Source organism: Lepeophtheirus salmonis, chromosome 13, assembly GCF_016086655.4.
Source record: "Lepeophtheirus salmonis chromosome 13, UVic_Lsal_1.4, whole genome shotgun sequence".
NCBI classification, from domain to species: Eukaryota; Metazoa; Arthropoda; class Copepoda; order Siphonostomatoida; family Caligidae; genus Lepeophtheirus; species Lepeophtheirus salmonis.
In genome coordinates this window covers 43,230,683-43,257,029 of record NC_052143.2, presented here as the reverse complement: position 1 = coordinate 43,257,029, position 26,347 = coordinate 43,230,683, and the positions used below count along the sequence as shown (strand labels likewise).

Genomic DNA, 26,347 nt, shown 5'->3' with positions numbered 1-26,347 from the left:
AAGTTCCAGGTTTAAAAAGAAGGCTTTCATTAAATATAATCTACATACTAAAAAATAAACCCATCATACATTGAAGTTAAATATACAAAATTAAACAATTAGAATCATATAACTAATAATAACAATAAATTATAAATACAGAATATTGAAATAATAGATTGATCCAAATAATATCTTCTTGTTCTAACATCGGAATTCAGTTCAATATGTCATAACTTGAGGTTGCAAAATACAAGCCAGACGTGGAGTTTAATCAAAAAGATCATCACCTTTTTTCCTTATGTGCAAGTTGCATATACAATTGTGCACAGGATAGATATATTTCTACCGATGATATTTTAATAATTATTAATAATAAATGTTTTGTAAATCATAAAATAATGTTAGATTTCAATCCATATCTTCTTCCAATCTTAGTAAGAACAGTTTTTAGAATCCCACTTTCATTTATTTCATATTTATCTAAAAAAAGAAAAGTTAATCCATGTAGTCAAATTTAACTGATAAGACAATTCAGGCAACCATTCTTGACTTATTGTAGTTTTCTAACATGACATCGTAAAGATTTAGAGCAAAAGCTAATTATGTAGTAATGTCCGGCGATATTACTCCGTATTAAGAGCATCAAAAAAGATTTTTTTCTCCGCCATTTATGCTTATATAACAACATATATACACAATTGGTAATTATAATGCTACACCCAATGCAACTACCCCCGTTGTTGTGACCATTTAAGCAGTTGTTTTTGCCTTTTATGAGTTTTCTGAACACCATTTCTTGGAGCCTATCAACCATAGCTAAGCCTTAAGTGATAAAGAAGTAATATTTATTGACTATGTAATATTGGAAAACCTAATGATCATACCCAAGTCTTTAAGTGAAGAAACTAGTCTCAGACAAACTAGTTGCGAACCATCCAAAGCTACTACCCCCGTTGTTGTGACCATTTAAGCAGTTGTTTTTACTATTTAATGAGTTGTGTATCATAATTCTTGATATGTTTAGCTAAAATAGAATCATATTTTAGGCTTAGATTTAAAAAAAGATTGAATACTTACTGTTAGATAGTACAAAATTCAGAGTTTCATTTCGAAATTAGTAAATATTTTATACTTTTCACTGATAACTTGATCGTCATTTGGTGTAGACGACTCAAAACATTTTTATATGTATTTCTATAAATGACATCAGTACCAACAGCCTCCATTAATTTAATGATGGCTCCTCGGGAAGGGATAGGTTTACTCGTGTATTTCTCCATAAATTTTTTGAACATAGATGATTAGCAATTGATAAGGTTATATTACATGCAATAAGCATCTTTGTGAGATCAAAGTTAAAGTCTGACTTGATGTATTCATCATTAACTTGATTTTTTAGATGAATATCCATTCTCTTGATATGAGATGAGAATAATGAGTGGCGTGTAATTCTAAATAGGAGACCAAAGGCACATTTATTTCGACAAATCCGACAAACCATCTGTTTCTCATCTGGTAAGTAATTCCCAAATTCCTGGGCCTCCATTTTCAGAAATCCAGACAGAAGGCGACGTTATTTTAGGCATTTTATTCAGTTCTCTATCGACTATCACCATCTAATATTATATTAATATTGAATAATAAAGGCGGGAATGATGACGTTCTTGATTGATAGAAGAAGATGTATATTATTTAATCAATGATGCCATAATATTTCTTCTCTTCTGCTCGCACGCTTTTTCTTACCAAAATTATCAACTATACTCATTAGTCATTAGTAGTAGTAATACGATTTTTTTTTTTAAATATTATGTCATAAACTTCAAAAAATAACATACAAACATATATACATCAAAAAAATTTAAGAAAATTGCAATTACTTCAAAAAATTCCCAAATCGAAATTCGCGTAGAAAATTGTAAAAAAACTTATTTGTACTAATTTATCTTTTTAAAAGTTGTAAAGTTTGAAACCACCTAAATATTTTTTTCGTACGTGCAAAAACAAAAAAGTTATGAAGAATAATGTTATACTAAAAAACAATCCTCGATAACTGGTTCATTTTTCCAAATATTGCAAAAATTATGTTATAAAATGTTCCGGAAATTGAAAGTACTCTACTATTCAGTTAATGATTACATTTTTTCATCCAAAATTTATCGTTTTTTGATTTATTAAAAAAAAAATCAAAATTGACGTTTGATGAAGATGTAAGAGGAAAAAAAAGAGACAAAATATTTAAAAAATTGAAAAATCATTCAAAAGGTTAGATATTTTAGTTAAAAATCAATTTTTTTAGGCAAATTAATATGTATTTTTTACTTTATTTTATTTACCAATCCAATATTTCATTGGAAGTTTATTTTTTTGCACCCGTTGTTATTTGTATAGTTGTTTTTTGAAACGTGAATCACTTTTTGATTTAAAATTCAACCCCGTCTCTAGTTTCCTTGAGCTGCAAAAACGGTTTTTTGTGTTTTAGGTACAGCATAAGCCCATGCAAAATTTCAGCCTCCTAGGTTCAATAATGTGGGCAGACATAAAGGATACACACACAATCTCTCTTTTATATAAATACAGACAAAAACAAACGAACAAGAACAGATACCAATAAGTAATATATTGTGATCTCAGTTCGACTTTGTCAGTTCCGGTTCAACGGGTTCGAATACCGTAACCGCTAGAATGATAAGGGCACAACCTTCAATATTATTATTCGATTGATCATTGGAAACTATAGAGAGATTATGTAATAAATTCATAAAGTCGGTAGCGTCGAGTGTATTTGTACTATGAGATAAATTGATTTGGAGTCGCATAACATAAATTGTTGGATTCAGAGCCAAATCACAAAATAATATTCCTAACTATAAATTAAGAATAATTTATTTTCAGATGTCTGAAGTTTCAATGAAATTGTTCATGTTATTATTTTAAGGAGTACAATTAAATTTTAATCTAATTTCTAGAGTGTAGTTTCTTGAGGTTGGATTTATAATATTTAGAGATCCTGGATTCAAATCTGGAGCTATTTTAAAATTTGCAAACTTCAAATCACAGATAAATATACATATTATCTGTGTTCCAAACCGACTACGTGGTCGTAGTTTATGTATTTTTTAAGATTTTGTAATTAGGTAGAGTAGAAAGAGTACTTCTGAATATTTTAATGTTGAGCTTATATAAAGAGCAACTACATCTAATAATCTTTACAGGCTAATAACCTCAGAATATTTACAAATAAAATCAGTTACGAAATTTATTTTACGTTGATAACGTCACCTGCTTTAATCTAGCTATAACAAATTATTTTTTATAAAATGACATCTAAAGTTGATTTGGATCTTACATTTCTCATGGGAAGGATCTTATCCCTCTTTATCTCCTCCGAAACCCATTCTCCATCAAGTTATATACAAGAAGATCTCACTGGGAATTCAGACGACTCCAGGGAAGGTACTACAAACGATTTCCATCCTTGCTTTTATATGAATGACATTTATTCTGTTTACTACGACGACTGGCGTTCAGTGGACTCGTTTGATGAGATGATTCAGCGGAGAGATCCCACCCTTCATATTTCAAATCCCGATCTCATAATTTATTTCGATATGGAAGACGAGGATGATGAGAGTGAAATCGATTTTGAAGAAGACATAGAACCTGGTGAACTTAATGGAGTGATTAATCATTTTATTGAGTGCTATTCACCTATGAAGACATTTTGTAATGGATTCTCTCGTCCTCATTGAGGGCTCTTCCTCAAATCCCTTATTCATTCAGATTAAAATATCATTTTTTGTGCGAATATTTGTATATTAAATATGTATCTTTATGATAGCATCGAGTTTAATCCATTGATTGAGTTTTTATTGACTAACCAAATAATAATTTTCCATTTATTTGAAATATACTGTTACTTCTTAGATCCCCCAATTATTATTAAAATTATTTTTAAGGATTCTTCTAAGATTAGAATAATGGTCAATCAATATTGTATCTAGCAAATGGATTTAATTTATGCAATTAAACCTTAGTTTAATCATCATAGGAGACATAAATAAAAATAAAACTTATTCATATTGTACTTTAATGCAATAGTTATTCAAATATTGATAAGTAGTGTCGTATCGGTCCTTATTTATACGGTCCAGTCTAGTATAGTCTTAGGACCGGTGTTATTAGTCCTAAATTAGGACTAACACAACACTCTTTATAAGACTTCTTATGCATGTCTCTTAATTTCAATCTTTGTGATTTACAGAAACTCCTCGGAAACAACATTGATCAAGTATGATTCAATTATGTCGAGCAGAGAGCTAATTTTTTGTAAAGGGTTTCTTTTTATTCATTTCAGATCTAACTTTTAATTGCATATCATCTATAATAAGAAGAAGGACCTCTTATTATACCACTTCGAAGGAAGGCCTTTTTTGAAGGAATATCCATAACATAGTTATGAGATTGTCAGTTCATCCGTAGTTCATCATATTTCTGTTGTATTGGAGAAGATCGTCTCTTGACAAACCTATAGTAACTTTTGTTCCACTTCTTGTATTTGGATTTGATCTCTCTTTTCTAATTCATTAAAAGTGTTGAAAATAGTGTTTCTGATTTGATTTCCTTTCATCTCAGGAATTTAAACTTATATTATGGATACGGAATCTAAATGTGGATTATTTAACATGTTAAGCATTAATTAGTCCAATTTTAATGCAACAAATTTTGATAATCGCCACTACTCAAACTGAAGACACGGCACATAATGAAGTTGGATTAATATTTATTTCATTTCAAATTGATTTTGATAATTTATTGTGACAGCAAGTTCATCTTTGACTTCTTGAAATTTATTTATTAAATCATATTTAGATATGAATGCTATGAATCTTTAATTGGAATAACTCATAATTACATTCATCACTTTATGTAGAGTAATTCAACTATAAAGTAGCATGTTATAAAAAACTTATAATTTCTTGTTCAGTTCTATAATTATTATTTTTATTGGAAAGTTCCATCATGTATTGCTCAGAAATAAATGATATCTTTTATATCTGAAATTAATTGAGTTAGATCGGAAGTGGTTTGATTGAAGCTGTTTATTCTAATGATTACATCTTGTTCGGTAGCGTCTTCATACTTAGTCTTCGAAAAAGCTAGTAAATAAATACACTTCGCTCTATGTATTTATTCGCTCTGCAACCACCAATGACTTATTTCATTGAATAAAATCTTATTTGCAGTATATCATATTTTAAGTCTCTTGGATTTATTTAACTAAATCCAATAGCTAAACAACATAAAATGAAATAAAACTAGTTATCAATCATTAAATAAGTAAAAATATATTTATTAAATCAGAATAATAAATGTACATAAATTAAACTTCATCTTCCATTCAATCTACTCTTATTTTTTGCTCTTATCCAGATTTGATTATATTTCGGCAAATTCAAAATGACTTTTTTTATTCCTAATTTTGAATTATTGTAATAAAATATCAAGTATCATAGTTATTTAATTATATGCGTAATCATTTATTTTATATGCTACAATGTATTAGTCCTTTAAGGAACAGGGAGGAAGGGATTTAATATTGCAAATCGGCTTGATAAAAACTAGTGATGGAATGATTAATCGGATTGGAGAATCAAGTGTTGTTTCTGGAATCGGAATCGCAAAAATAATTACGCTTTTAACCATAAGTCAAATTAGTTTTTAAGTTAATCTTGGAAAATTAATTACAAAAACAATTTTTTAATTGCAAGTTTCAATAATTCTTTAAAAAATATGACTTATTTGTCTAACGAATTTTGTAGCAAACAAAAGTGTTATGGTGAGCAAGGAGTATTCAGGTGATTAAGGAGTATTCAAGAGAGTAACAAGTAAAGCTCGTAATTCCTATAGTGTTTTTTTCAGAAACTCAAAAATACTCCTGGAGTAAAATTCAAGTCTCGGCATATCACTATAAATATTATTTACATTAAATAAAGGAAGGCGACTTATTTTATCAATTCTAATTCTTAGAAATTTATTGCAAAATGGTATATTTTAACTATTATTTGAAATATTAAAGAATCTGCATCACAATGATATTGTTTTTAATTGTAGTTATTGTTGTGTCTTGACAAGGCGGAGTGCCACGCCCACAACATATATTCGTATTTTAAAGGAATCCCAATTAGACCGAGAGAATGAGAGAAAAGACGTGGAAAAGGCTGCCTGAGAGTGACTCGCTTGCAGGATATTTATAGGTCAATACAAAGAACCCTTCTTAAATACAAAATGGCTTATAAATAATAATAAAGAATATTGAGAGGGAGGGAAACGAATTCGTCGTAATAGATATGTGTGACGATAACATAAATACAAGTTCAATATTGCGACAGTTTGATAAATATATCCGTTGATATGATACTATAATTTAAATTAATTTAAAAAGTGATAAAGTCCTTAAAAGCCGTGGTTTTTAAGGTTAACTTAATCTGATAAAAATCTGATATTTGGTAACACTGATCAAAAAAGATACTGTGACGTCATGACGTGAAAATTATTATTAAAGAAGATTGAAAATAAGAAAGGAATTAGCTGTTAAGAGCATGCCTTCCTAACTGAAATTAATTATACTGATGATATCAAAATTCGATTTAAAGTTCAAATACCGCACGATCAAATTGACTGAGCTCGTATGTAATATGTTCATGTAAAAATTTAAACAAATATCAATCATATTAATAACCTGTTAGACAGTTTTTCAGTGTTTTAATCTAGTATTTGACTCTTTAAAAAATCCTTTTCGATTTTTCATTGAAGTAAAAACCTTATAATGCATTTTTCTCTGTTTCATCAAAAAAATCCCAGCTTGCTTATATTTTATTTTATTTGACATAATATAACAGCAAGGTAGTGTCTTTATCGGTGTAGCGGTTCCGGTTCTTGAAACGCTAAAGCCGGAATCGAGATCCCAATATATTGCTTATAGGTCTCGGTTCTTGTGCTTTTGTTCCTATATATAGCATATAAAGAAGATACAGTATACCTATATTATAAAAGATAAATTAGCTTTAATCAATTAGTCAATTTTCTGAGGGTTTTTTTGGTACAATTGCAGTGTTTTTCAATGATTTTTTTCAGGGTGATACAGTTGTATCTGAAATCCAAATAGCTAAGGATTTCTTATGGATCTGGAAAAGTGGTTTTATGGAACAAACAGTGTAAATAAACGAGGGAAGGGGTGGAGTAGATTATGGATCCAGTTCCGCTACCAAGCTTGACGTGCTCCTATAATATGATAACTATAATATTTCTTAACCCAGGGGTTCCCAAGCTTTACTATACCAGGATCCCCCAACACTAATACTTTTTTAGATAAAAAATGTGTACTATATATTTGTAGACTGAAAGCAATCCTCAATTTTCCATCTTCCTGCGCTCCCACCTTTCCTCCCATCACGGGTCCCACTTTGAAAAACATTTTCTTAAGCAACCATTGTCTTAAGATTTTTAATTTTTTTTAATACATTTTTCAATAAACAACTCATACCTTAAAAAAAGTTTTAGAGACGGGGATCTTGCTTTATGAAACAACTTTTATTTTATGTCTGTCTCCTTTTTTGAAATAAATGCATTTTTTTCTTTGTTAATAGTACTTCTGATGGGAATAAAGAGGAATAAACTATATAAACAAATAAAAAATCATGTGATGAATTCTTATCATATCGCCAAGGAGCTCACTGATGGGAGGCCTTTCGGTAAGGACCCAAACCAATAAGGAGCACAACAGATCTAGCACCAAGAATCTCAGCATGAACTTCTTAATGAACCAACAGCTCGCCATCAGTGAAGAGCTCAATGACTTGTGCTGGTCCGTAGGGCCTCTACACCAGATCCGGTTTTACAATTTCTACGTATCTTGAGGATCTTAAGAATAATTAGTCCTGTACATCCTTGGCCCTCCTCTTGTCACTCAAGCAGGCCGTGCCTCTTTTAGGATGATAGGATTTCCGTAGAAGCAAAGGTGTCACATGAACGACAGGTGGCTTGCGGAAGATTACGAGGACGTGCTTCTCATAGACAAAACTAAGTAACTGGTATCTGTGCACGTCCTGTTCTTCTTCGCCCTGGGGATGGGGCGTGTCAAGCCACACATAAAGCTCGGATTGTAGAGCCTCTCAACTCCTACATCAGCAGCTTGAGTAAGAGGTCCCAACAAGAGTTATCACCTTAACGTGGGCTCCCTCAGACAATCCAAGAAATCTTCCTTACTTCTTTCTTCACCTATTTCGGACAATCAACATAGTTTTAAAATTTGTTCAGAACTAATTCATTTTAATAAAATGCGTCATGTAGGATTGAAGCCCAAACACATCTTTTCATTCCATTGTTTGGTCTTGAAATGTAATAGCATCGTTTACATTCGACTCCTATTAGGAAAATGTACTGATTTTTGCATTTTTTTGTGGTATGTTATGGATTATTATTTACTTTTTTTCTATTCAAATACAGTTATGTTTATTAATCAAATGATTTATTTTAAAATGCTTTTTTTATTGCTTTGTCCAATCCAGTTATAAAATCGTCTTAATAGAACTTGCGTTATGATGGGGGAAAAAGTCAAAAATGTGAGATGACTTAGTCAGAGGTGTGGAGTTGGATTCGAATATTCGATCAGAGATGTTCAACTCCACCAAGTTGGAGTCACTAAATTATCAATAACTGGAGACACAGAGCTTAAAACTGTTGCTGTAAGAGTCTTAATGAATAAGTTGGATACTTCTGTTAAAATTGTAACAAACTTTATTTTCATTTTCATTACTCTACAACTGCAAAAGTAATACGAGTGTAGGTGAAGATCAAGGTTAATAGAAATACAAGGTTAGACCATCATGAAATGAGGCTTGCTAAAATTTTCAATTTGATGTATCGTACCGACTGCTGGGCAAGATAGGCAGATTTTGATTAAACACGCAACAACTTATAGTCTATGACGTCCCTAATAAAAGCGTGGGGGAAATCAAACATCAGTCGTATACGTGTTATGGTATAACTAAAGTTGATAATTCTGTAGAGAAAAACGTGTGCAAGGAGAAGGGGGGGGGGGAAAGACTTATGGTATCATTGTTTAAAATACTGATATGATTATCCGCTGCCTACTTTATTAGGATTTTTGAGGGTATAACGAAAGTATTTATTAGCAAAATGTTTAATGAAGATTTACTACGTATAGACGTATAGTACTTAGACGTTTTTTTATTAATTTATTATTATCTTAACTTCACAATTTACAATGGAGATATTTCTATAAATGACATCATTACCAACATCCTCAATTAATTAATGATGGTTCCTCGGGAAGGGAAGAATTTACCCGTGTATTTCTCCATAAATTTTTTGAACGTAGGATAATTAGCCATGGATAAGGGTTTATACATGCAATAAGCATCTTTGTGAGATCAGAGTTAAAGTTTGACTTGATGTATTCATCGTTAAATTGATTTTATAGATGAATATCCATACTCTTGATATGAGATGAGGATAATGAGTGGCGTGTAATTCTAGACAGGGGACTAAAGGCACATTTATATTGACAAATCCGACAAGCCATCTGTTTCTCATCCGGTAAGTATTTTCCAAATTCCTGTGACTCCATTTTCAGAAATCCAGACAGAAGGCGACGTTATTTTAGGCATTCTATCCAGTTCTCTATCGACTATCAGCATCTAATATTATATTAATATTGAATAATAAAGGAAGGAATGATAACGTTCTTGATAGAAGAAGATGTATATTATTTTATCAATGATGCCATAAATATTTCTTCTCTTCTCCTCGCACGCTTTTCTATTCTTACCAAAATTATCAACCTTAGTATTGTATTTCTATTAACCTCGGGTGTAGGTATTATTTTTTCATTCATCAACTGTTATTAAAGTATATATATTTTCTATTTCATCTTGAGATGAATTTTTGGAGCATTTTGACTTGCTTGTTGTATATAATATATATTTGTATTTATAAGTCCTCTGCACTTGTTTTTTCTTGTGTAAAGACTAATTTTTCTATTTATTATTGTAAATATTATATTAACTGTAAGCATTAGGCAACCCAGATTTTATGTTGATTTGATAAACAAAGGAAAATATTCAATTGTATAAGAATAAGACCGACAGAGCTTTTGTTGGACCGAACTAATTTGGTCCAACAAAAAAGCTCTGTATGGACCGGTTCAAATAAAAATTCTGTCTAGATCGGTCCAAAGGAAAAATTCTGTCTAGTTCGGTCCCAAAAAATTCTGTCTAGACCGATTTTACAAATAAATTGTTTATAACATGATATCAATTGTTTTTTCAAGTACAATGACGTTATACGAACTTTAAACAGAGATAGCTTGGATTAATTTTGATCCCACCGTCTCTGATATTTATACAGTATTTGTTCAAGAACTTATCGTGTACTTTTGACATTTTTTTTTGCAAAAAGTAATGACAGTTGATCTAGAAAAAAAAATCAGTCCATAAAGTGAGACCGAATCAAATCAAAATCAGTCTACAAAGTGAGACAAAAAAAAAAAAAAAAAATCGGTCTACGGTCTGAGATCGCAGTCTGGACCGAAAAATTGATCTTAAAAAATCACTTAAGACAGAACTGAAAAAACAAAACAAAAAAAAAATTCGGTGATAGACCGAGTCTGAACATTAGCAGTTTGATATCTTTACATTTTAAAGTTATTGGCGGTCTATCATGTCTCCTCCGTAACAAATATCCTCGCTCTCGCTTATATTTATTTATACTATTATGTATTATTTCAAAGGGTTATCAATGGACAAAAACATGACTAAATCCATTTACAAACATTTCATAATTATATGTCCCCAATATGCAGATCCTAAATGTACACACATAATCTTGATATTTCTTTTTACTCAAAATGAAGTAAAGATATGAAGAAATACATTATATTGGTTAAATATATGCATTTTTTGCAATATTTGCCTACAAATCATTGATCTAATGTCATCTATCACATAAGTCCTGAACCACTGGTATGCAAAAAACGTTTGAATTTCCATTTATTTATCTACATACAATTGATTGGTATGCAACATATTTGATTTAAATTCTATGTTAAATGTACTCACTATAAGTCTCTATATTAGAAAATAATATTTTCCTTTCAGTCCATTGAATTAATTAGGTTTTTCGTCCCTATAATAGATAGTTTTAGGAGGCAGAGATGTTGTTGATTATTTATATAAAATGAATAAAATTATATTTTTTATGTTTTCGTTTGTATCTTAGTGGCGTTGATAGGGTGTTTAATATCGTGGAATATAGAGGAGGTTACTGACCTTTTCTAATAATCTGTATATACAAGAGTTTGTGTGCGTGTCCTTTAAGGAAGCCCGCAGTGTTGAACCTAGGAGACTGAAATTTTGCGTGGGTGCCTCTTTTGGACCTCGTCAGGCTAAGATGGGGTTCACATAAAGGTGTCATATTCTGAACCCAAAACACAAAAACTGTTTATAGATCTCAAGGTGACTAGATACAGTGTTGAGTTATAAATCAAAAAGTGACTGGCGTCTCAAAAACAATTATACGAATAGATACTTTTTCTAAGTTTATTCAAAATATTAAAAAAATATTGACAGAAAAAGAAATCGATGAAAATGGCATTTCGTTTTTTTTAGGTGCAAAAAAAAAAAAAGATTTGCATTTGAATATTGGATTCGTAGAAAAAATAAATTTTATTGAAATTTGTCTGGAAATTCGTTTGCACATAAATATGACACATAAAAATTGATGTTTAACTGAAATATTGGTCATTTTCTGAATAATTTTTCTATTTTTCTCTTTTTTTCCCTCAAACGTCAATTTTCGATTTTTAAGAAGAAATGTAACAAAACAATGGGGTTGGGCTTAAAATTTTAGACTCCATCTATATTCTATAGTATTTTCAATTTAGGGAACATTTTATTGCCTTATTTTGGCAAAAATGAACTCATTATTGATGGTTATTTTTTCGACAACATTATTTTCTATAACTTTTTTGTTTTTGCAAGTACAAAAAGAAATATAGTATAGAAATATAATATGTTTCTCTTTACAATACCAATACTTGCTATTAACTACATTTTTTGTGCAAAATTAGTGATAAACAGTGTTTTGCGAATTTCTTTGCGAATTTCGATTAGGCAATTTTTTGACAAAATAAAAGATAAACTTCCCATCTGAACAAATTTTTCATGTATATACAGGGAGCGGGGATCAGATTGTCGCCTACTTTAAACCTTGATAACTTGAAGACGACATTATCAAATAAAAACCGGTTACCAAATAGGAAAGCTATTCTCGTTAGCTGACGATACGTAGTTCAGTTAGCATCATGCCGTCATCATATGAGGAGGTAAAGAGCTATAAGTGGAACGAAGAGCTTTCGAGGTCCGCCATAGTCATGGCATTGGTTAATAATGGAGGTGAAATCTCCAATTCAACGATTGCTTCAACCTTAGTAGTGAATTTACGGACTGTTCAGCGTGTCTGTAAGAAGCTAGAGGACACCCGGGATGTTGATACCACCATAAAGAGGGTACCCAAGGAGGAGGGCGCCGAAAGGAAGGTCAGGGACACCGACTTTGTCGGCAAGGTGAAGAAGATGGTTGAGGATGATCCTACCAGGTCCATGAAGGCCATGGCGAGGCCGGAGACAGGTCCTGGGTGTGGCAACAGGACTCAGCACCCTGCCATGTGTCCAAAATCTCCATGCAGTGGTTAACCGAGAACTTTTATGACGTCGTAACCAAGGATTTGTGGCCTCCTAACTCTCCCGACCTTAATCCTTTGGACTATTTTGACTAAGGCTATGTCGAGAGACATAGCCCCAGACATCCCCATAACACCAAGGCCAGCCTGATGGACTCCATCAAGGAGGTATTCGGCAACATGGACAATGAAATGGTCAGAAGAGCCTGCGGCCGGTTCAGAGGCCGTATTGAGGCCATTATTGATGCCAACGGTGATTATATCGAATGAATGTCTACTCTATACCTATATGCTCGTCATACCTTTGATTTTCAATAAAAAAGTTAAAAAATGTATATTTTGTGTTGTTTTTTGTAGAAAAATATTTTGGCGACAATTTGATCCCCGCTCCCTTTATGTTGGTATGTTATTTGAAGTTTATAACAAAAAAAAATCATAGTATCCATTTCATATAAATGGTGACCTGAAGTTACACCCTATGCAGTTAACCACTCCGAAGTTTTGCCCTCATACATATATTTTAGTATTAAAGTATCTTTCAAATATAATTTAAGGTCTTCCTTTAATTGAAGTCCTTTGTAATTAATTATGAAATTATGGCATTTTGTAGTAATGCATATGAAATAAATATTGTCTCTTATTACAATGAATTCAAACCGTTTTTTTTAATAAAATAGGATGAGACTTTCAACGATCATCATCAGAATCCCTTTGACTTATCCCTGGTAAGAAATATAAAATATTCCATTTCTAATATTTTTCAGCTAAATTTAGGTACCTTTTTTCAGCTTTCTTAGTCATCATATCTCAAGACGGATTAAAATCAGGGTCAACCTTAGCCCTAGCCCTCAAGTAACCATTGGATAACGTCACAGAGACGTTTTTGAGTATGCCTAAGGGATTTTATATATTAATATACAATGGTCGTGCTTGAAAAAAAACTCCATAAACCTGTCTAGAAGAGTAAGGCAAGAATGTTTACAATATTAACGCGAATTATTCATTTGTTCACAACTAAGACTAAGATTTTGTACTGGGACGAATAATACATCTTTGAAATATAATATAAATGTCCGATATAAATCGCATATTTTATGTTGTTGTTTTTGTTTGTTTGTTTTTTTGCATTACGTTTGAAAATAAACTATCACTGATAGTCTATCAGTGCTGGATGGAAAGAGGGAGGGATCATGGAAGCCCTCTTTCAGAATACGGATCTCCCTAGGGATAGTTATTGGGCATTCCATCTCTTTCACCATTGGGGAAGCACCCCCTACTTTGAGTATACCTTTGACGCTCTAACTCTAATTGTTTACATATTAATGAAGCGTTGAACACATATAATGCAACAAACAGTATACCTACATATACATATGTATATAGAGAATTTCGTCATTGAAATTTTTGACACAAAAAAATAAACATTTTCGGTAAGTATTTGTTTAATTATATTTCTATATAAAACAAAAATAAAGGTGCATGTTTTAATTGTTTGTCATATATATACAATTATAAGTATTTACTTTATGCTGACAAACTGTAATAAAAAGTAAAATAAATGCTTGAATGTAACAAATGACAGTTTTTACAGGTTTCTTCCTATTGTAACATGTCTAATCCTACCCTGTAACATGTCTCCTCCTGGTGTATCAAGTATCCTACTTTTGGTTAGTTTCGAAAACACCAATAAATAGCTATTAATTATTGCACTACATCAAAAATACTTTGGAATTATTTGTCTTAGGTAACTACCAATGCCATGTTGCCACGGCGAAAAAAAAGAAGATTTTTTGTAACATCTTAATATAACATGTACATATGTTAGATGAAAATAGCTGAACTAGAATATATGAAATATATATCTGTGTATTAATATAAAAAGTATTTCATGTTTGTTTTCTGTTCTAAAAATGTTAGAATGATGCTCCAAAATTTAAATGCATACACCAACAAATCCCATCATGTTATGAATTATGATACAAAATAGATCATACAATTATTATCACAAATAAACAACACGGCAATGATTCGAATAGAATAAGTGCTATCATATCTCAGTTATTAATTATATATCATAAGACATGATATAAAAATATGCAATACCTATAGTATTGTTTAAAAATGATATCTGATTCATTTCATATTTACAAATATGAGCCATCAAAAATAATTTAAGTTTGTAGCTTATTATCAATTAATTTCTGTCTATTCTGAAAAAACAAATGCAAGTGTCCTTAATAGCATCCACTGGAATTCATGAAATATTAATTAAATCTTCTCAATTACGAGTCAACGTTTGATGAGATTTTCTCCAAGGTTTATCAGTTGAAAAGTGTTTGTCAAATTGTTCTCATCTATATAAATTATTCGTATCAAAATGTCACCAAAAGGGGATTTGGATCTTGCTTTTCTTATGGCAAGAATCTTATCTTTCTTTGAAAGATCATCGAGCTCAACGGATGGAGTTGAAAGTAACGATTCCTTTAACAACAACAACAGTAGTCCCGCCTCGAGGTCAGAACATGATTTGCATCAATGTTTTTATATGTATGACATATACTCGATATATTATGACGATATTCCGTCAACAGACTATGATGAGGAAAGGAGAGAAATTGATGCAGCTAACAGCTCCAATCCAAATCTGATCATATATTTCGACAATCTTGAAGAGGATGAATACGAAACTGAGAGTGACTTAGAAGATTGGAATGAAGAAGAGGAGGATGATTCGGAGATCTCAGAGTTGAATAATGAATTTGAAGAGCTTGAAATTTATAGTAGTACGATATATAATTGTTTTGGACCTAATAAAAAGACATTTAATGGATTTGAGCGAAGTCAGTGAGAGAAGATTGTATTGTGTTTATTTTTGAATTATAATAAAGTCTAATATAGAATTTGTTACATGATTTAAAAAAATCTTTTATTATTGTTATTGTACCTACATAAATGATGTATAAATGTTTCTTTTGATGCATGTTTATTCTAATGACTATCAAGTTTTGAAATAAATGCAACTTCTTCAAAAAATATAATTTTGTTCATTTCTTTTGGTTGGTGTCGTCAAATTCCATTAAATACAAAATTTTATTTTATTTTACTATGTTCTCAATATCCGTCTTAGTATGGAGTGCAATTCATGAAGATGTTCACATCAATGTTGAGTAAACCAATTAGATTATAATTTTCCATATATTCATAATAATAAGAACTACAAATTTTATTAGTCTGGATCCCTCAAACAAAAATCCGGGAGGACAATATATGCAATTCCACTTTCCAAATTGGAGCGTCAAAAGATTGTCCTATTAATTTGAAATAAAGTGTCTTGTATATCAAAAAAGTCATCAAATTAAGTGGAGCAATATAAAGTTATCACTAGGCCAAAGTGCTAAGGACAACATTGCACAAATATTTTGAACGTATCATCTCATGGTTTTGCGAGAATGACATTAGGGTGCTGATACTTTTGCCTTAAACTATTCTGGCAAAAGTACATTTTTCTAACATAAATAACAATCCATTATTTCTTATGACATGTAATTAATAACGGAGAAATGATTAGCACTTCTTCTAATTGTGTCGTTCTTGTGTTTGTTTCTTTTTGTTTTTCTTATTATATTATTTGTATTATCTATTTTGCCTCTGGTTTGAATTCATTACATAGTGAGATTTTGTTGGTGTATGTATTGAAAATTTGGGGGGTAATTCTATCATTTTCGAACCGAAAACAACCGTAATAAACAGGAGTACACTTTAATAAAGAAGGTCATCAAATTCGAAAACCAATTTTGGTCATAATGGTCGTACACACTGTAAAAAGTTTGAGAACCAAGGGTAAGAGTCTTCATTATATTATGGGACTTTATTTGGCGGGCTCCTTTCAAATTGAATATATAAATCTTATGGCGGATTTTTTTTTGAAAACTTTTGTTTAATTTGTACTTCGTTGACCTTATAACATAGACCACAAGGGCGTCCGAAGGGATTGGACTGGAACGACTGTAGTCTTCCTCCCCCAAATAAATATGTATAGCCCTTTAGACGCCCTTGGACCATGATATGCAGTGCCTCTTAAGAACTAATCAGAATAATGTATTAATCGAAATAGAAGAAAATTAATTAGTTGCAGCGTACAAATATAATCTAGACTTATTTAACAAACAAAAAACTCATGCTTACTTTTTTGTTGATATGTCACATATGACTGTATATTGTATACAGCGTGAGGATTTTAAATCTGGAAAACTTAAAGATAATATATATTACAATTTATTTTCCAAGATTAATTCAAAAATTATTTTTTTTGGCCTTACATGTAGGGATCCATAGTGAAATCAAACAATCAAATCAACCACCTCCACCTTCAACCACAGCCCCAAACCTGACCCTGAACCTGGCAAAGGCCATGATGAGGAACTCCTTCTCCATATTGGCTACTGCCTCGAGAATGTAAGGGGTCAACAGTGCTATATGCAGGTTTATTGTACTATTTCTCCAAGACGCAAGACTCAAATCCGTTTCCAATAACTCAATTTGGACAAACCAATTTAAAATTTCCCAATGACCCCAAATCTGTTAACATCAATTTAACCTCTTTTGCATGATTATTTTTGTCCTTATGCGTGCACCCGGCGCTGAGGCATATAATAATGGTTGCACGGCGTTCGTATTTGGAGTCTATCTCAAGGGTTTCTATTTTTTCTTATGCAATTGTGTCAGCTAAATCTTATGAGCACACTTTCATAAACATAGATCTCAGTGATGTTAACGTATTGAGGTCTAAACTTATTATAGATTCAAAATTCGTATGCTGTATTTCATATAAGTGTTAATTCATTAAAATGAGCAAATTAAATTTTAGCCCATCTTTTACGAAAAATGATCCTTTAAGAACTATTGAAAAAGATAAAAAAATTCCAAAGTAAAGTTCATTCTCTCAAGTGATACATAAGAATATAATCCTTATTTTTCATTTTGAAGAAAACATATTGTTGCCAAGAAAATACTTCGGATACTCAAACGATCAAAACCATCTTACTGACCTCCTAATCGAAACAAATAAGTATCAGAGATGAATCCTAAATTTTATTTTAAGTTGCTAAAGTAATAGAAATTATTGTTAATTAGAGGGTCAAAAACAAATGTACACATAATTGGACAATGGATAATAAGGAAAACTGTTTATGAAGTAAGAGAAGAATTAAAGAAGTAATGTCATAGAAAAATAATTCAATATTGCTGATGGCTATCAAACGTCTATGTCAATACCATACGGAGTATTTTTAATATTTGTAATATATATTTTGGATATTTTTAGATTGATGCAACTATGGTATATATAAATTCATTTTCCAGATTGGAAGTAAATCGATCAATACTAACAATCACATAAATTATAACACTTTGGGCATGATTCAGAATGATTGATTGGTTCCAGTTGATTTTTATTCAGCTTTCAATTTCCAGGAGAAAGATAATTATATTAAACAAAAGTTGCCATTTCATTATAGTTTCAACTTTGTGTGGCCATCACCATCATGGACCTTTGACATTGTATATTCTTGAAGCCTTCATTACTTTGTCTAAGAAATCATTTAATACATGGCCGGAAATCAACTTTTTTTTTCTAGAGTGCTTAAAAAATCATTTTGCATCCGAAAAGTTGGGCTAAAATTGAATTTGATTTTAACACCACCTCCTTTAATCATATACAGGATCCGAATTTTAAATTTTGTATATATGTTGCGATGCCCGTACTAGTTACAACTTGTATAAACAAATTGTAAAAGTTGTCATTTATACACATTATTTAATTGCAACATTGATCCTTCTAATCACCAACTATTCATAGTACTATCCTTTCATTTAGATCCATTAAAATTGCATGGTTAGTATGTAATTTTAAGTAATATAACTGAGGGCATTTGAACTTTATAAATTGTCTCAGAATGCTTATATTTTAGTAATTTGTATTAAAATAGTACAAAATTACACAATTAATATATCAATTATCCATGGAATATTTTATTATTCCGTTATCATTTTCCCAAGTACTCAAAATCCTTAAAATTTAAAATTATGCATCTCATTTTTTGGCTATAACTTGTACAAAATCTCAAGTAGTGCACAGATTTATACAGAGTGGATTAATATGACTTTACAGTTGTGTTTAGACTGTCCTTATTTATAACTAAAGACTGCGGTCCGGTCCAGTTCAGTCCTGCATATTAGTTTTAAAACTAATAATGTGCGGTCCTTGATGATGTGACTCATCTTTTGTGTTTCTTTTTTCAAGAAATTGTAGTACTAATGGGCCGAAGGACCGACAGTCTTAAGGAACGGTCCTAAGACTGATCTGAACTCAATCGAATAAATGAAGACTGACGCAACACTACTTCTTTTAGTTCGTTATTTAAAATAGAGAGTTTTCATGGGACCTAAGCATTGTTTATCCCGGCCATTTTTGTGAGCTAAACAATCAAATTTATAAAAATAAAAACCCTTTTTTCATTAATATTAACTATTGGATGTCAAAATTGGACCAACAAATAAAATAATTTAAACTTTTTTTATCAAAAATCTATCCCTCTAATACCTGGTTTTGTCATATAATATCTATTTTAAATTTGTTATTGCATCGTTATATAATCTTATTTTCATATTGTAGATAAAAAATAACTATTACAATGGAAAACATAAGATATTTTTATCTTATTATCCTACTTTCATAGTATAGTCTCTAAACGATAAAAAAAGAGGTGAAATCTATGTATATTATGAAGATTTTTAGTACCTTGAACTTTTAATTAATTATAATACCACATCAGTATTTATAATTGGCATCAAGTAGTTTTAATCCAAGTATTCATTTTTTTTAAATTCTTTAAGCCATTTGATGAATTTTCATCAATATATATTGAAAAACTGTTTATTTTATGTGGTAAAAATGAACTATGAGCCCTCAAATTAGAGTCGCCTGTACATATATTATTTAAAAATTTACTCAGTGTTACATTTTGCAGACCTTTCATCAAATGAAATTCATTCAATATCATTTAATGATAGAATATATCTATAGTTAATATACTAAATCAAATATTGAGTACCTAATTTATATTTATTAGGAATTACAAAAAAAAAATAATTCATTACTTTGCTTCGCATTGCTATGTCGCATCGATAGAAATACAATTAAAAGTTTCAAAAGAATCTAATGAGAGTTACAAAAACCCTGATTTGTTATTTTTCCATTTTTTTCATGTGATGAATACCTACTACATGCTACATATATTAAATTTTTTGATATTGAATATACATTTCAAGTCCTGGTTTTAGTCCTATCGTATATTTTAACGGGCTGTTTAACATCCAGCACGACTTGTCTGTAGATGTACGGCACTAGTCTTGTGGCAAAACTCAATATAATTTTAAACGATAATAATTACTCAAAACATTAATAAATATTAAAAATGTAAGCTCAATGCACAATTATATCACGAAGATTTACGCAAAAATAAGGGTAAAGAATTTAATTTTTTGAAATTTGTTTCCAAAAAATTTATTTTATTTTGAACAGATGTCGATATAAAAAAATTCCAAAAAAAAAAAAGTGAATTTTTTGATTGTTGAGAAAAAACACACCCCTAAATATAATCCTGGGGACGCCCATGCATGATAGTTGCTTAACCTAAACTAAAGTTACATTAATTATTTTTATTTTATATGATGTACCCTTGCGGCTTGCAGAGCAATCTTCTCTTATACAGCTTTTGAATTACGTTAAAAAATTGTGTGATTATAGCGTCAAAAAGATGTGACGTGATTTTATAAAACTGGCACTTAAATTGTTTCTGGTGCCTATGGCTCTACCTTTTCTTTTTCTAAGTAATGTGTTTAAATAATATAATTTGATTTATGTATGTTTATAAAAAAAAACGTTAATGATTATTGTTGATTTGGTCTAATAAAGCAAAAAAGACTGAACTCCAATTATACCAATCCTAATAAAATTTGTCAGTCCTAGGAGAGGTCATTATCGGTATTTTATGGTAAATATATCAGCTAAAATAACTAGTTCCTTTCGGCTGTTCAGCAAACCTCTTTTAAAGAGACAATAGCCAGAACGGTTAATAACCAAGTATTATTCATTCTAGCTATCGTTCATTATTTTCTTCGTTTAATTATATATTCTTCAATTTGATCCTAGGAGTGAAGAAAATAAAAAGATAGCTAGGACTAAAGAACCGAACCAATAAAAAAAAAAGATGATTATCAAATCATTACTATGACCGATTCAGCACTATTAATGATTTATTATACTTAAATAATACATTATTCTAGTTAGTATATTGGTGTTAGTTATTATGGTACATTAATGCTAAATAAACTGTTGAAATTATATTTTTTGTCCCTCATGAAAATTAGGGATAAGTGAATGAGTAAAATGTTTGATAGCATTAAGACCAAAAAAATATAGTTGTAGCAATTTTATTTCCATTATAAAACAGCGTTGTTTTGTATATATATTATCAAGAACGCTCCTTTTCAGTAAAAAAAAATCTATGAAGCGCTAAACAACTAAAGAGTAGTTTCAAGTGTTTGTTTCTTGTTCTGATTATTCTTTCTCATCGTCAAGAGTCTGGAACTCTTTCGATTATGACAATTCACATCAATAATTCTTTTGTGTCTCAACACGAGGAAATTCAGTACTGGAAAGAGAAGGCCCTAGCTTTAGAAAGAGAAGTCAATGGGGCAAAGAACGAACTTGACGAATTTCAGGAGAGTTCACGTGAATTAGAGCTAGAATTAGAGGCAGAAATCGAGATTCTGGAAAAGAAAAACAAGGATTTAAACTCTGTCAGCCTTAAGCTAAGGAACGAAAATGATAATTTGAAGGAAAAATATGAGCAATGCAATCGTGAATACAACAGCCAATTAGATAATTTGCAGACAGAGCTATCTGAAATACAATCCGTAAAAGAACGATTAAATAAATATGTTCGAGAGCTTGAGCAAGAGAACGATGACTTGGAACGTGCTAAAAGGACTACAGTTGCGTCACTAGAATATTTTGAAACTCGATTAAATGCGGCTCTTGAGAGAAATGTTTTTCTTGAGTCTGAACTCGATGAAAAAGGAGCTCTTCAAGCCACGGAACAGCGTCTTAAGGATGAAGTAAAGGATTTAAGGTCGGAGTTGAGAGTTTTAGTGCCAGACAATGATAAGGCAGCACTAATTAATTCTCTAAAATGTGACAGTGCTTCGAAATCTAACTTGAAAGACTCTACTTTGACTCCTGCGCCCCGTGTATCGGCATCAATTATGGTTAAGGATTTGTTACTCAAGGCTGGAGCATTAGAGACTAAATTAGTACTCTGTCGCAATATCGTGAGGGAGGATCATAATTACTCTTAATCAATATTAGTCTTCAATCTTAAGAGTTCCTTTTTTCAACACATCTTCGTTAAAATACAATTAACTTTTCTTGCTAATTTTATTACATTGTCTTAATTATCTTTTTATTTAATCTATCAATCATTTAGTAGAGTACCTTATAAGTGAGTATCTTATATGATTTCATAATTATGTATTTATCTATGAGTACTAATATTACTCCACACATATTTTTGGAATTATGGATCAATACTGTTTGAAGAAAGACAACTGATAACATTTAAATAATACAGAGATATGAACAAGCAAACAAGCTGCGAGATTATGTATGTAAAGGGTTTTCAATATTTTGGACTTTATCAAATCCATTCTATCTTTTGTTTACTTTATTGTCAAGTTGATTTATGAAAATTGAAAATATATAATTAGTTTATAAAGAAAAATGACTCATAAATATTTTTTTAAGTAAAGTAATTGTAGAACTGACGCCCAAAATTTCATCATGATTGAAGGTGACTGCATATTTGGAGCTCATAGGTGATATATTTATTCAATAAAGTGGACAAATTTCCCAAAAATATCTTAATAGAGCAATATCAAATGGTGATAAAAATACTTGTATTAATTGAATAATACTTCATACCAAAGAAAAGCAGTGATACTTGAATTGAAGACTTATTCTTCACGTGGCGTCATCATAGTTGATGTTGGCCATTTTTGGGGGGCTAAAGACTCAAGTTTTATTAGAATAAAAACCATTTTTCATTCATATTAAGGAAAATTAAACTATTGGATGTCAAAATAGGACCTACAATTAAAATGAATTGAACCTTACTGGCTATCAAAATCTATCCCTCTATTGCCTAGTTTTATTATGCATACATATATAGCGGACCCCATATTATGATGTAATTTATGACGTCAGTGAATATGCTCTATATAGGTACTGACAATTATTTCTTAAAAACTAAAGTATTCATTGGTACTGAATATCCCTCTGAAATGGCTCGATTTTTACAATAGATTTGGTTTTAGATCAATTACAATTGCGAGAAATAGATTAATTCAAGAAAAATATGTTATCTTTACAAAAATGATAGTGAAATTAGCTAACTATGTAAATAAGAGTATACGATTATCATACAATTTTTTTTTTTTTATCAGATAACATTTTTTAAATATATGTTAATATTTCTCGGATCTGATACAGTGTCGTAACTATATCAGGGCATTAGGGTGTCTTGCCATCCCAAAACAATGCTTTTACCCCTCTTCTCTAACTAGAATATAAATATAAACATAATTTGAACCTTATTCTACTACAACGTCATAATTTTGAGCATATTCTACATGCTTGTCCTAAATCGTTTTTTAATGTGCACCAGATCTGTGACTAAGTTGAGGAGTGTAAAAAACATAGATTTTAAATAAAGGGTCCTCTGTAAAATAATAATAATTTCAAATTTTTGGCTATTATATAACAAAAAAATGGAAATTAAAAAATTTCAAGAAATGAACATTTAATCTTAGGCTAGGCAACTGGTATAGCAAATTTTAGTTATGGGCCACGCGCTCACCCCTCCTAGAATTCGGACTGATATAAAATATATATATATATATGATATACTTTTCGAGTTATAACCGTTACTTACCCTATCACTTTTTGCTCGCTAACAAATTTGTGAATCAAAAAACCATATTTAAAAAAAAAAAAATATTGAAAAAGACATTTGTAGTTTAAAAATTGTTTTTGTAATATATTTCCGCAAAATAACTTAAAAAATAATTTATTCTAGTTGTATTGTGTCATAAGCTTAATTCAACAGTTTATATAATCAACACAGCAATATTTTAATCTGGTCGGATTATAACTTATAGCGAATATATTTTTAGTGTCACTGATTCTTTTTAAATTGAAATTATTCATTCCATTATTGTTTTTGTACTCGGAAATGTCAGTATATGTCCCCTTGTGGAAAATTTATATCGATACTATTTCGATACAATATTTTATTTTTCGCAGATAAATACTACTACTCTTATTTTATGTCTCAAATTCAGGTTATATTCATTCGTGGATTGATAAGTCCTTAAAAGCAAGACATTTTCTTCGACTGTGGTTGTCCAGTAACAAAGGATTTTCAATGTTATTTTGGAATAGAAAAATAATTTGAATCGTGTTATTATAATGGTTTCTGATATGGGACACAAAAATATCACCCTTTGGACAGAATTAGGATTATCTACTGATAAAATATACTTTTCCAATCAATTCAACAACGTATATATGCGTTTGCAGAGGTCTATCACTTACTGAAGCGGCTGGGAAATCATTTCATCGATCAGGGCTTTCAATTAGAGGATGGAACTCTCATTTTATTTGAGAAATTGGAAAACTATTAGATAAGGATAATGAAGAGCCCGAATATTTCATAAATTAAGTTCTGATCATTTAAATATATTTGGAAATTCCAGACAACGGGTTCGGCCAACCACTGAATTATTTAGTCATATAACAGTTAGTGTCATTCGACTTTTAAATGAGGAGGATCAGTCTAAACAGAAATTTGCTGATTTTATCGTATACTAAATAAACAAAACAAAAAAAAAAAAAAATACGTGGTACCCCTGACAGTTGAAGAATGTCTTGGGGAAGATCACCTTAGCTTTCATGACTCATGACGTATACTGGATTAGGTGTGAACAGTCTTGAGAGGGTAGGAAAGAAAGTAAACACAATCTTTCTCGGTATCTCGTAAAAATATTGGCAAAAATTACTTCGGAATCGATCCTACGTTCTATCTAGTCTTAGTCCAACAACGACTTTTTATCATAACTATAACTTCCCAACATTTGTACGATTAATAATGGTTACAATATTAATTCTGTTAAAACTCTCAATAAAGGTATGACAAGAGTAGAGACGATATGGATCCTTGATATTACAATTCCATCGTCATCATCAAAACCCAAAAGGGACAGCTCAAATTGTTTTAATGTATAATTGTCATTGATATTACCGAAGTTTGATAAAAAAATTATATTAAATTTAAAAATAAAAACTTATGTTAATTTTATAGGATGTCTTCCTTAATTTAAAATATAATTTATACACATTTCTATAAAGTATAATGCATATACTATAGGTACTTTAATTTTTTTATGTGTATTTATTATGAAATGCATTGGACCTACAATTTTTAGGTTACATATTTTTCTTATGGATAATTCTAACATGTTTTAAATATATTATACATGTAACAAGAAAAATAAATATAAAAGTTATATTTTATTTTTAACATTAAAAACATTAATTTTTATTTTATAATTGTTATAAATGTATAATTTTAATTCCTCTTTTACCGATAAAGAAGGAAAAAGTATAGATTTATGGCAAGGCTTTAAGATTTTTGTCACGTAGCTTCGTGTTCTTGGGATCCAAGCCTTTAAAAAATTTCCATTTCAACAGCATAAGAAAAATTGTACCGACGATACTATTTTGAAACATTATTGAAAGTATATAATTGTATCCAGTCCTGATGCTTCTAATTTTATGTCTGTTATGAATAAGATACATGTCTCCTACAATGTCGCACTCCATATTAATAGTCATCCAAATCGCGTAAAATTTATGAAACCTTGTACTGGCAAAGCCATTCCTTCTCGCTACACCTTCACAAAGAAATTGGAGTCCCTAAGTAAAGTGGTGTAGTCAAAGATTACGAAATAACTTGTAAGACATGATCTTCTTGTCTTGGATGAAACTATGATCAATGACTGCAGTATCGATTGGTAATCTGTATGTTCATTCTTAGGCTGCCCATATTTAATAAACTTGAATGATATTAAGTTGGCAAACAATATATCAACTGAAGTCGAAAGTCTTAAAAACATTTTTATCTTAGATTTCTGTGGCAAGAGACTAAAGGTTTTTATTATTGATAGCACAGCTTATTGTATAAAATCAGTTAAAAACCCTTAATCAAAATTTCCAAATGATGTTGAATGTCACTTGATTCCCTCATGTTCTGAACAGAATAGCAACGCTATCTCCAATTTACTTCGAAAATACCAAGTAAAGTTAAATTTTTGTATCTTAATTCTGGTGATCGAAAATGATTGATTACTACGCCGAGCACTTCAATTCAGTCTCAATGGTATGATATGAAATCCATAAGTCAACAGTAATAACGTTCCATTAACA

At 30.5% G+C, this 26,347-nt stretch overlaps 1 protein-coding gene and 2 long non-coding RNA genes across 3 annotated transcripts; 2 read left to right on the top strand and 1 right to left on the bottom strand.

The window, feature by feature from the left end:
* Nucleotides 1-371: 371 nt before the first annotated feature.
* On the bottom strand, nt 372-1,687 carry LOC139907043 (uncharacterized). Its single transcript, XR_011783355.1, has 3 exons — nt 1,060-1,687; nt 867-1,006; nt 372-804 (listed from the first exon to the last, which is right to left on the bottom strand). It is a non-coding gene; the product is annotated as an uncharacterized lncRNA (long non-coding RNA).
* A 19,600-nt stretch (nt 1,688-21,287) lies between these two features.
* On the top strand, nt 21,288-22,586 carry LOC121128245 (nuclear distribution protein nudE-like 1-B). The gene has a single exon (XM_040723828.2). It carries the CDS (start codon nt 21,406-21,408, stop codon nt 22,162-22,164), a length of 759 nt encoding a protein of 252 aa, XP_040579762.1. The 5' UTR covers nt 21,288-21,405; the 3' UTR covers nt 22,165-22,586.
* Nucleotides 22,587-23,939: 1,353 nt separating this feature from the next.
* Nucleotides 23,940-25,220, top strand: LOC139906968 (uncharacterized). The gene is made up of 2 exons (XR_011783248.1): nt 23,940-24,097; nt 24,205-25,220. It is a non-coding gene; the product is annotated as an uncharacterized lncRNA (long non-coding RNA).
* Nucleotides 25,221-26,347: the final 1,127 nt, after the last annotated feature.

What these genes read in the sequence shown, in the direction of transcription:
- LOC121128245 (XM_040723828.2), top strand. Translation starts at nt 21,406, where the DNA reads ATGACAATTCACATCAATAATTCTTTTGTGTCTCAACACGAGGAAATT.